General features: G+C 55.2%; 1 protein-coding gene across 1 annotated transcript; it reads right to left on the bottom strand.

Annotated features, from left to right (window-relative positions):
* Positions 1-4,153: 4,153 nt before the first annotated feature.
* Positions 4,154-11,733, bottom strand: asb8 (ankyrin repeat and SOCS box containing 8). The gene is made up of 3 exons (XM_078538331.1): positions 11,564-11,733; positions 7,074-7,178; positions 4,154-6,142 (listed from the first exon to the last, which is right to left on the bottom strand). Exons 1-3 carry the CDS (start codon positions 11,687-11,689, stop codon positions 5,537-5,539), a joined length of 837 nt encoding a protein of 278 aa, XP_078394457.1. The 5' UTR covers positions 11,690-11,733; the 3' UTR covers positions 4,154-5,536.
* Positions 11,734-11,739: the final 6 nt, after the last annotated feature.

Consider the following 11,739-nt stretch of genomic DNA (forward strand, 5'->3'; position numbering starts at 1 on the left):
TTTTCAAGTTTCCTCCCCACACCTTGCTCCCTCCCACCCAAATGAAGCTTTGCGCTGTTTTTCCAGGGGTGTTTCGAGCGTATTACCTCACTAGAAACCACAGCAACACTTGCCCAAAGTGTGTCTGCATCATGGATTCATTCTGTATCTAACCCCGTGCTGTCCCTGTCCTGGGAGTGTTTGATGGGGACGGTGTAGAGGGAGCTTTACTCTGTATCTAACCCTGAGCTGTGCCTGTCCTGGGAGTGTTTGATGGGGACGGTGTAGAGGGAGCTTTACTCTTTATCTAACCCCGAGCTGTGCCTGTCCTGGGAGTGTCTGATGGGGGACGGTGTAGAGGGAGCTTTACTCTGTATCTAACCCCGTGCTGTACCTGTCCTGGGAGTGTTTGATGGGGACGGTGTAGAGGGAGCTTTACTCTGTATCTAACCCCGTGCTGTACCTGTCCTGGGAGTGTTTGATGGGGACGGTGTAGAGGGAGCTTTACTCTTTATCTAACCCCGAGCTGTGCCTGTCCTGGGAGTGTCTGATGGGGGACGGTGTAGAGGGAGCTTTACTCTGTATCTAACCCCGTGCTGTACCTGTCCTGGGAGTGTTTGATGGGGACGGTGTAGAGGGAGCTTTACTCTGTATCTAACCCCGTGCTGTACCTGTCCTGGGAGTGTTTGATGGGGACAGTGTAGAGGGAGCTTTACTCTGTATCTAACCCCGTGCTGTACCTGTCCTGGGAGTGTTTGACGGGGACGGTGTAGAGGGAGCTTTACTCTGTATCTAACCCCGTGCTGTACCTGCCCTGGGAGTGTTTGATGGGGTCGGTGTAGAGGGAGCTTTACTCTGTATCTAACCCGTGCTGTACCTGTCCTGGGAGTGTTTGATGGGGACAGTGTAGAGGGAGCTTTACTCTGTATCTAACCCCGTGCTGTATCTGTCCTGGGAGTATTTGATGGGGACGGTGTAGAGGGAGCTTTACTCTGTATCTAACCCCGAGCTGTGCCTGTCCTGGGAGTGTTTGATGGGGACGGTGTAGAGGGAGCTTTACTCTGTATCTAACCCCGTGCTGTACCTGCCCTGGGAGTGTTTGATGGGGTCGGTGTAGAGGGTGCTTTACTCTGTATCTAACCCCGAGCTGTGCCTGTCCTGGGAGTGTTTGATGGGGACGGTGTAGAGGGAGCTTTACTCTGTATCTAACCCCGCGCTGTACCTGTCCTGGGAGTGTTTGATGGGGACGGTGTAGAGGGAGCTTTACTCTGTATCTGACCCCCGTGCTGTACCTGTCCTGGGAGTGTTTGATGGGGACAGTGTAGAGGGAGCTTTACTCTGTATCTAACCCCGTGCTGTACCTGTCCTGGGAGCGTTTGACGGGGACGGTGCAGAGGGAGCTTTACTCTGTGTCTAACCCCGTGCTGTACCTGTCCTGGGAGTGTTTGACGGGGACGGTGCAGAGTGAGTTTTTACTCTGTGTCTAACCCCGTGCTGTACCTGTCCTGGGAGTGTTTGATGGGGACAGTGTAGAGGGAGCTTTACTCTGTATCTAACCCCGTGCTGTACCTGTCCTGGGAGTGTTTGATGGGGACGGTGCAGAGGGAGCTTTACTCTGTGTCCCGTGAGTACTTGATTCAGATAGAACGGTGTAAATGTCGACACTACAAGACCTGGACTACGTGTCTTTAAGTGTGTGTGTGCGTGTGTGTGTGTGGCGACAGGAAACGTAACCTTTCTGGCCCTTGTTTTATGTAATGAAAGTGTGCGTCTATTGATTCGAAGGTTTGAACTGATCGGCTGAAAGTCAAGTTCCAGAGCGGAGCTCAGTAGCTCTTTCCTTCACTAACCCCTTCCTCCACTTATAACGGAAGGGTGAATTCATGTACATAAAAAAAAAATCTCTGTAAATTTCTAATGCTGAACATTTAAAAAGGTAGCCGCGGATGTTATATATAAAAAAGAAGCTTAAATCTGAAATCTCAGCGTATTCTCCCAATAAACTTGGCATAAGTGTTTTAAACTGACGGTGTGTTTAATCCCAGTGCCCCGGGGTACAGGATAGAGGGCAGCCCTGCACCCCGCTGTGCGATAGGAGGGTCCGCTTCGAACGGCAGAGAAAGACCCGTCCCTCAGACCGGAATCGGGACCAGCCGGAGATATCGGGCACAGGCAGCCCCAAACTCGGCCCAAGGGGGGTCGGTTTTAAGGAGCTTCTGAAAAGGCGAGAGAGAGAGAGAGAGAGAGGCGGAGAGGTTGAGGGAGGGGATTCCAGAGCCCGGGGTCCTAGGCAACTGAAGGCACGGCCGCCGATGGTGGAGCGATGGGAATCGGGGTTGGGTGGGATGGGAGAGAGGCCGGAATTGGAGGAGGTTACAGAGATAGGGAGGGGTGTAGGGGTCTGGAGGAGGTTACAGAGATAGAGAGGGTTGTAGGGACTGGAGGAGGTTACAGAGATAGGGAGGGTTGTAGGGACTGGAGGAGGTTACAGAGATAGGGAGGGTTGTAGGGGCTGAAGGAGGTTACAGAGATGGGGAGGGTTGTAGGGGCTGAAGGAGGTTACAGAGATGGGGAGGGTTGTAGGGGGCTGGAGGAGGTTACAGAGACAGGGGAGTAGGGGGCTGGAGGAGGTTACAGAGAAAGGGAGGGTTGTAGGGGGCTGGAGGGGGTGACAGAAATAGGGAGGGTTGTAGGGGCTGGAGGAGGTTACAGAGATAGGGAGGGTTGTAGGGGCTGGAGGAGGTGACAGAGATAGGGAGGTTTGTAGGGGTTGGAGGAGGTTACAGAGATAGGGAGGGTTGTCGGGGCTGGAGGAGGTTACAGAGATAGGGAGGGTTGGAGGGGACAGGAGGAGGTTACAGAGATAGGGAGGGTTGAAGGGGCTGGAGGAGGTTACAGAGATAGGGAGGGTTGTAGAGGGCTGGAGGAGGTTACAGAGATAGGGTTGTAGGAGCTGGAGTAGGTTACAGAGATAGGGAGGGTTGTAGGGACTGGAGGAGGTTACAGAGATAGGGAGGGTTGTAGGGGGTTACAGAGATAGGGAGGGTTGTAGGGACTGGAGGAGGTTACAGAGATAGGGAGGGTTGTAGAGGGCTGGAGGAGGTTACAGAGATAGGGTTGTAGGAGCTGGAGTAGGTTACAGAGATAGGGAGGGTTGTAGGGACTGGAGGAGGTTACAGAGATAGGGAGGGTTGTAGGGGGTTACAGAGATAGGGAGGGTTGTAGGGACTGGAGGAGGTTACAGAGATAGGGAGGGTTGTAGGGGATGGAGGAGGTTACAGAGATAGGGAGGGTTGTAGGGGACTGGAGGAGGTGACGGAGATAGGGAGGGATGTTGGGACTGGAGGAGGTGACAGAGATAGGGAGGGTTGTAGGGACTGGAGGAGGTTACAGAGATAGGGGGGTTGTAGGGGCTGGAGGAGGTTACAGAGATAGGGAGGGTTGGAGGGGCTGGAGGAGGTTACAGAGATAGGGAGGGTTGTAGGGGACTGGAGGAGGTGACGGAGATAGGGAGGGATGTTGGGACTGGAGGAGGTGACAGAGATAGGGAGGGTTGTAGGGACTGGAGGAGGTTACAGAGATAGGGGGGTTGTAGGGGCTGGAGGAGGTTACAGAGATAGGGAGGGTTGGAGGGGCTGGAGGAGGTTACAGAGATAGGAAGGGTTGTCGGGGCTGGCGGAGGTTACAGAGATAGGGAGGGTTGTAGGGACTGGAGGAGGTTACAGAGATAAGGAGGGTTGTAGGGACTGGAGGAGGTTACAGAGATAGGGAGGGGTGTAGGGGGCTGGAGGAGGTTACAGAGATAGGGAGGGGATAGGGGCTGGAGGATGTTACAGAGATAGGGAGGGGAGTAGGGGCTGGAGGAGGTGACAGATCATTTGCAGATGGAGTCCGGGGCTCCCTTTAAGTCGGAACAGGAGGTGGTAAGAGGCAGAGCAACCCATCGGCAAGTGGTACGGGCAGAGAGAGAGACAGGCAGGGATTGAGAGTGAGGAACAAGCAGCTGGAGAGACAGAGAGAGAGGGAGGGAGGGAGGGAGAGATGGAGAAAGACCGGCTGAGAGAGGCGACAATCGCTGGGGGAGACAGGGAGGGCCTGAGAGGGGTTTGGACGGAGAGAGAGAGTCGGGTGGGAGCGGGACCAAGGACAAAGCTGGGAACAGAATGGAGAGATTCACTGTTCAAAGGTCCTCTGATGTTTATTAGATTTCTGATTCTCCGCGCGAACGGACTGATCGAGGATGGGAATACAGTAAGCGTGCTCACACACACACACGCACACACACACACAGTAAAACATAGCACCAGAAACATCTCTGTCCTTCTAAAAAATATATCTTTGTATACACAGAGATCTTATTGAATCCAGAGCAGGGTCCAGGGGGGCCCCTGTAACTGCTCCTAACGTGGTATGTTCAAACCTAGACCCCCGGGGAGGGAGGTTAGCGCAGCGTCCCGGTGAGAGGATTAATCCGGGACCTTCCCTCTCGTTCCCCTCTGCGTACAGAGCAGAACCTTCGCACGGACTGAGAGCAGTGTAAGGTAAGGTGCGCTCGGGGGTTAGGGAGCGACAGGAGCCAAGGCTCAGGTCGGCTGTGACGCGATCGACTGGTGCAGCTGGGTCGAGAGGGGCTGAATGGCTTGTTCCTGAGTGACAGGCTCGAGGGAGAGGGGCTGAATGGCCTCCTCCATGTTCCTGTGTGACAGGCTCGAGGGAGGGAGAGAGAGGGGCTGAATGGCCTCCTGTTCCTCTGTGACAGGCTCAAGGAGAGGGGCTGAATGGCCTCCTGTTCCTGTGTAACAGGTTCATGGAGGGAGGGAGAGGGGCTGAATGGCCTCCTCCATGTTCCTGTGTCACAGGCTCGGGCAGAGGGGCCTCCTCCTGTTCCTGAGTGACAGGCTCGAGGGAGGGAGAGGGGGGCTGAATGGCCTCCTCCATGTTCTTGTGTCACAGGCTCGGGGAGGGGGAGAGGGGCCTCCTACTGTTCCTGAGTGACAGGCTTGAGGGAGAGGGGCTGAATGGCCTCCTGCTGTTCCTGTGTCACAGGCTCAGGGAGGGAGAAGGGGCTGAATGGCCTCCTCCTGTTCCTGTGTAACAGGCTCAGGGAGGGAGAAGGGGCTGAATGGCCTCCTGCTGTTCCTGTGTCACAGGCTCAGGAAGGGAGAAGGGGCTGAATGGCCTCCTCCTGTTCCTGTGTCACAGGCTCGGGGAGGGGGAGAGGGGCCTCCTACTGTTCCTGAGTGACAGGCTTGAGGGAGAGGGGCTGAATGGCCTCCTCCATGTTCCTGTGTGACAGGCTCGGGGGAGGGAGGGAGGGAGAGGGGCTGAATGGCCTCCTCCATGTTCCTGTGTGACAGGCTCGGGGGAGGGAGGGAGGGAGAGGGGCTGAATGGCCTCCTCCATGTTCCTGTGTGACAGGCTCGGGGGAGGGAGAGGGGCCGAACGGCCTCCTCCTGTGAAACCCCGGCACCCCGCAGTCGGACAGCTGCCCTGACGGGGTCAGTGTGAATACCCCTCACCCCCTACCCCCCTCCCTCACCCCCCCCCCCTCAGGCCCTCACCCTGCCAGCAGCAGATACTCCTTGACCGAGCTGGGGAGGGGGAGGGTCTCGACAGCCGCCGGGAGGTACCGGGCGCCCAGGCTGCGCCGCACGGCGTAGCGGCTCAGCCCCTTGAGGGTGCCGGGCTGCCAGGCGGTGGCGGTGGGGGAGGAGGGGCCTCCGGTGCAGGGAGCCCGGTCCAGGCAGGCGCCCCCGGCCCTCTCCAGCAGCCTGAAGCAGGCCTCCTCCCGCTCGCCCCCCAGGCCCCGGCCCAGCAGGCCCGACAGGCGGGAGACGGGCGTCTGGCCCTTCAGGTTGCGGACCCGGACCTGGGCCCCGTACTCCAGCAGCACCCGCGCGCTCTCCAGGTTGCCGCGGGCGGCCGCCCAGCTCAGCGGGGTGTCCCGGTTGTAGTCCGAGGCCTCCACCCGGGCTCCGGCCTCCAGCAGCGCCCGGGCGCACTCATGGCTGTTCTTGAAGGCCGCCCAGTGCAGGGGGGAGTCCATGTTCCCGTCCGGGGCGTTGGGGTCCGCCCCGAACTCCAGCAGGACCTCCACGCAGGCAGCGTCCTTCTCCGCGGCATAGTGCAGGGCCGTCCGGTGGTAGCCGTCCGTCGCGTTCACCTGCAGAGAATCGGCGGTTAGTTCTCCGGCAGTGCTGCACTCCCCCGGCGCTCCCTCGGCGCTGACCCTCCCGACCGTGCGGCTCTCCCTCAGCCCTGACCCTCCCGACAGTGCGGCGCTCCCTCAGCGCTGACCCTCCGACAGTGCGGCTCTCCCTCAGCCCTGACCCTCCCGACAGTGCGGCGCTCCCTCAGCACTGACCCTCCCGACCGTGCGGCTCTCCCTCAGCCCTGACCCTCCCGACAGCGCGGCGCTCCCTCAGCACTGACCCTCCCACAGTGCGGCTCTCCCTCTCCCGACAGTGCGGCGCTCCCTCAGCACTGACCCTCCCACAGTGCGGCGCTCCCTCAGCGCTGACCCTCCGACAGCGCGGCGCTCCCTCAGCGCTGACCCTCCGACAGTGCGGCGCTCCCTCAGCACTGACCCTCCCACAGTGCGGCTCTCCCTCAGCGCTGACCCTCCGACAGCGTGGCTCTCCCTCAGCGCTGACCCTCCGACAGTGCGACGCTCCCTCAGCGCTGACCCTCCGACAGTGCGGCGCTCCCTCAGCACTGACCCTCCCACAGTGCGGCTCTCCCTCAGCGCTGACCCTTCGACAGTGCGACGCTCCCTCAGCACTGACCCTCCGACAGCGCGGCTCTCCCTCAGCGCTGACCCTCCGACAGCGCGGCTCTCCCTCAGCGCTGACCCTCCGACAATGCGGCGCTCCCTCAGCGCTGACCCTCCGACAGCGCGGCGCTCCCTCAGCGCTGACCCTCCGACAGCGCGGCGCTCCCTCAGCGCTGACCCTCCGACAGCGCGGCGCTCCCTCAGCGCTGACCCTCCGACAGCGCGGCGCTCCCTCAGCGCTGACCCTCCGACAGTGCGGCTCTCCCTCAGCGCTGACCCTCCGACAGTGCGGCGCTCCCTCAGTGGGATTATTTTGTTTTACCTCCGCTCCTTTCTCCAGTAGGAGCTCCACACATTCTGGGTCAGACATCATGCAGGCACAGTGCAATGGTTTCAGGGTCCCATGAGTGCAGTTTATATCGGCCCCCTGAAGCAGGGACAAAACAAACACATCGCGGAGTGAGATACCAACCAACTGCTGAACACCCAGTCCCCCGATCTGTGTCTCACTCTCATACACTCAAATCTCTCTCACACACTCACACCCGCACTCACTCACTCACTCACACACACACATTCACTCACACACACACTCTCAAGTCTCTCTCTCACATACTCTCCTGCAATCACATACACATTCACTCACATACACACACTCAAGTCTCTCTCTCACACTCCCGCACTCTCTCACACACACACATACACACTCTCACACACATTCACTCACACACACACACTCAAGTCTCTCTCTCACATACACTCCTGCAATCACATACACATTCACTCACATACACACACTCAAATCTCTCTCTCTCTCACACTCTCTCACACACTCCTGCACTTTCACACACATTCACTCACATACACACACTCAAGTCTCTCTCTCTCACACACTCTCTCACACACTCCCGCACTTTCACACACATTCACTCACATACACACACTCAAGTCTCTCTCTCTCACACACTCCCGCACTCTCATACACACACACACTCACATACACATTCTCTCTCACACACTCCCGCACTCTCACACACATTCACTCACATACACACACTCAAGTCTCTCACACACACACACTCCCGCACTCTCATACACACACACACTCACATACACATTCTCTCTCACACACTCCCGCGCTCACACACACATTCACACATACACACAGTCAAGTCTCTCTCACACACTCGTGCACTCACACACACATTCACTCACGTACACACACTCAAGTCTCTCTCACACACACACTCCCGCACTCTCACACACATTCACTCACATACACACACTCAAGTCTCTCTCTCACATACTCTCTCACACACACTCCCGCACTCACACACACATTCACTCACATACACACACTCAAATCTCTCTCTCACACACACTCCCGCACTCACTTACACATTCACTCACATACACACACTCAAGTCTCTCTCTCTCACACACTCTCTCACACACTCCCGCACTTTCACACACATTCACTCACATACACACACTCAAATCTCTCTCTCTCTCACACTCCCGCACTCACTTACACATTCACTCACATACACACACTCAAGTCTCTCTCTCTCACACACTCTCACACACACTCTCGCACTCTCACACACACACACATACACACACTCAAGTCTCTCTCTCACACACTCTCACACACACTCCCGCACTTTCACACACATTCACTCACATACACACACTCTCTCACACACACTCCCGCACTCTCATACACATTCACTTACATACACACACTCACGTCTCTCTCTCTCACACACACTCGCACTCACACGCACACATTCAGTCACACACACACACACTCAAGTCTCTCTCTCTGTCACACACTCCCGCACTCTCACACACACTCACTCACATACACACACTCAAGTCTCTCTCTCTCTCACATACTCTCTCACACACACTCCCGCACTCTCATACACATTCACTCACATACACGCACTCAAGTCTCTCTCTCTCACATACTCTCTCACACACTCCCGCACTTTCACACACATTCACACACATTCACTCACATACACACACTCAAGTCTCTCTCTCTCACATACTCTCTCACACACTCCCGCACTTTCACACACATTCACTCACATACACACACTCTCTCTCACACTCCCGCACTCTCATACACATTCACTCACATACACACACTCAAGTCTCTCTCTCTCACACACTCTCACACACACTCTCGCACTCTCACACACACACACATACACACACTCAAGTCTCTCTCTCACACACTCCCGCACTTTCACACACATTCACTCACATACACACACTCTCTCACACACACTCCCGCACTCTCATACACATTCACTTACATACACACACTCACGTCTCTCTCTCTCACACACACTCGCACTCACACGCACACATTCAGTCACACACACACACACTCAAGTCTCTCTCTCTGTCACACACTCCCGCACTCTCACACACACTCACTCACATACACACACTCAAGTCTCTCTCTCTCTCACATACTCTCTCTCACACACTCCCGCACTCTCATACACATTCACTCACATACACGCACTCAAGTCTCTCTCTCTCACATACTCTCTCACACACTCCCGCACTTTCACACACATTCACACACATTCACTCACATACACACACTCAAGTCTCTCTCTCTCACATACTCTCTCACACACTCCCGCACTTTCACACACATTCACTCACATACACACACTCTCTCTCACACTCCCGCACTCTCATACACATTCACTCACATACACACACTCAAGTCTCTCTCTCTCACACACACTCGCACTCACACACACACATTCAGTCACACACACACACACACTCAAGTCTCTCTCTCTCTCACACACTCCCGCACTCTCACACAGCCTCACTCACATACACACACTCAAGTCTCTCTCTCTCATACTCTCTCACACACACTCCCGCACTCTCATACACATTCACTCACATACACACACTCAAGTCTCTCTCTCTCACACACACTCACACACACATTCACTCACTTACACACACTCAAGTCTCTCTCTCACTCACACTCCTGCACTCTCACACACACACTCACTCACATACACACCCTCAAGTCTATCTCTCTCACATACTCTCACACACACTCCCGCACTTACTCACACATTCACTCACAGACACACACTCAAGTCTCTCTCTCTCTCTCTCTCACACTCCCGCACTCTCACACACACTCCCGCACTCACACACACATTCACTCACATACACACACTCAAATCTCTCTCTCACACACACTCCCGCACTCACTTACACATTCACTCACATACACACACTCAAGTCTCTCTCTCTCACACACTCTCACACACACTCCCGCACTTTCACACACATTCACTCACATACACACACTCTCTCACACTCCCGCACTCTCACACACATTCACTCACATACACATACTCAAGTCTCTCTCTCTCTCTCTCACACACACTCCCGCACTCACACACACTCCCGCACTCACATACACACACTCAAGTCTCTCTCTCTCTCACACACTCCCGCACTCTCACACACACTCCCGCACTCTCATACACATTCACTCACATGCACACACTCAAGTCTCTCTCTCACACACAGTCCCCGCACTCTCACACACACATTCACTCACATACACACACTCAAGTCTCTCTCTCACACACACTCCCGCACTCACACACACATTCACACACATACACACACTCAAGTCTCTCTCTCACACACACTCCCGCACTCACACACACATTCACACACATACACACACTCAAGTCTCTCTCTCTCTCACACACACTCTCTCACACACACTCCTGCACTCACACACACATTCACACACATACACACACTCAAGTCTCTCTCTCACACACACTCTCACACACACACTCCCGCACTCTCACACACATTCACTCACATACACACACTCAAGTCTCTCTCTCTCTGACACACTCCCGCACTCTCACACATTCACTCACATACACACACTCAAGTCTCTCTCTCTCACACACACTCCCACACTCTCACACACATTCACTCACTTACACACACTCAAGTCTCTCTCTCTCACACACTCCCGCACTCTCACACACATTCACTCACATACACACACTCAAGTCTCTCTCTCTCACTCTCACACACTCCCGCACTCACACACACATTCACTCACATACACACACTCAAGTCTCTCTCTCTCACATACTCTCACACACACACTCCCGCACTCTCACACACATTCACTCACATACACACACTCAAGTCTCTCTCTCTCACATACTCTCACACACACACTCCCGCACTCTCACACACATTCACTCACATACACACATTCAAGTCTCTCTCTCACATACTCTCACACACACACTCCCGCACTCACACACACACTCACTCACATACACAGACTCAAGTCTCTCTCTCTCTCTCTCATACTCTCACACACACTCTCGCACTCACACACACACATTCACTCACTCACGCACTCACATGTAGACATACAGTCCCACACACACACTCCCACACTCACTCATTCACACACACATTCACTCACATACACACACTCCCACTCTCACACACACTCACTCACATACACACACTCAAGCCTCTCTCTCTCTCTCTCACACACTCCCGCACTCTCACACACACACTCACACACACACACACTCAAGTCTGTCTCTCTCTCACACTCCCACACTCACACGCACATTCACTCACATACACACACTCACTCAAGTCTCACTCTCACTCACACACCCGCACTCACTCTCTAATACACACATACTCACTCGCACACACACACACTCACTCTCTCAGTCCTCCTCTCCCTGTGATACTGACCCGGTTGATGAGATCCTCCACGCTGTCGTGGGGGAAGGAGCGCACAGCAATGGTGCGGATGAGTCGCTCGGACAGTGAGTATTTGCTCTGGATACTCTGCATGATGTACCACATGCTGGAGCTCATTGACACAGCAGGGACATGGCACCGGGAGCTGTGTGTGTTCCAGACACGAC

The sequence above is a fragment of the Cetorhinus maximus genome, unplaced genomic scaffold (assembly GCF_964194155.1).
Source record: "Cetorhinus maximus unplaced genomic scaffold, sCetMax3.hap1.1 HAP1_SCAFFOLD_4768, whole genome shotgun sequence".
Classification (NCBI taxonomy): Eukaryota; Metazoa; Chordata; class Chondrichthyes; order Lamniformes; family Cetorhinidae; genus Cetorhinus; species Cetorhinus maximus.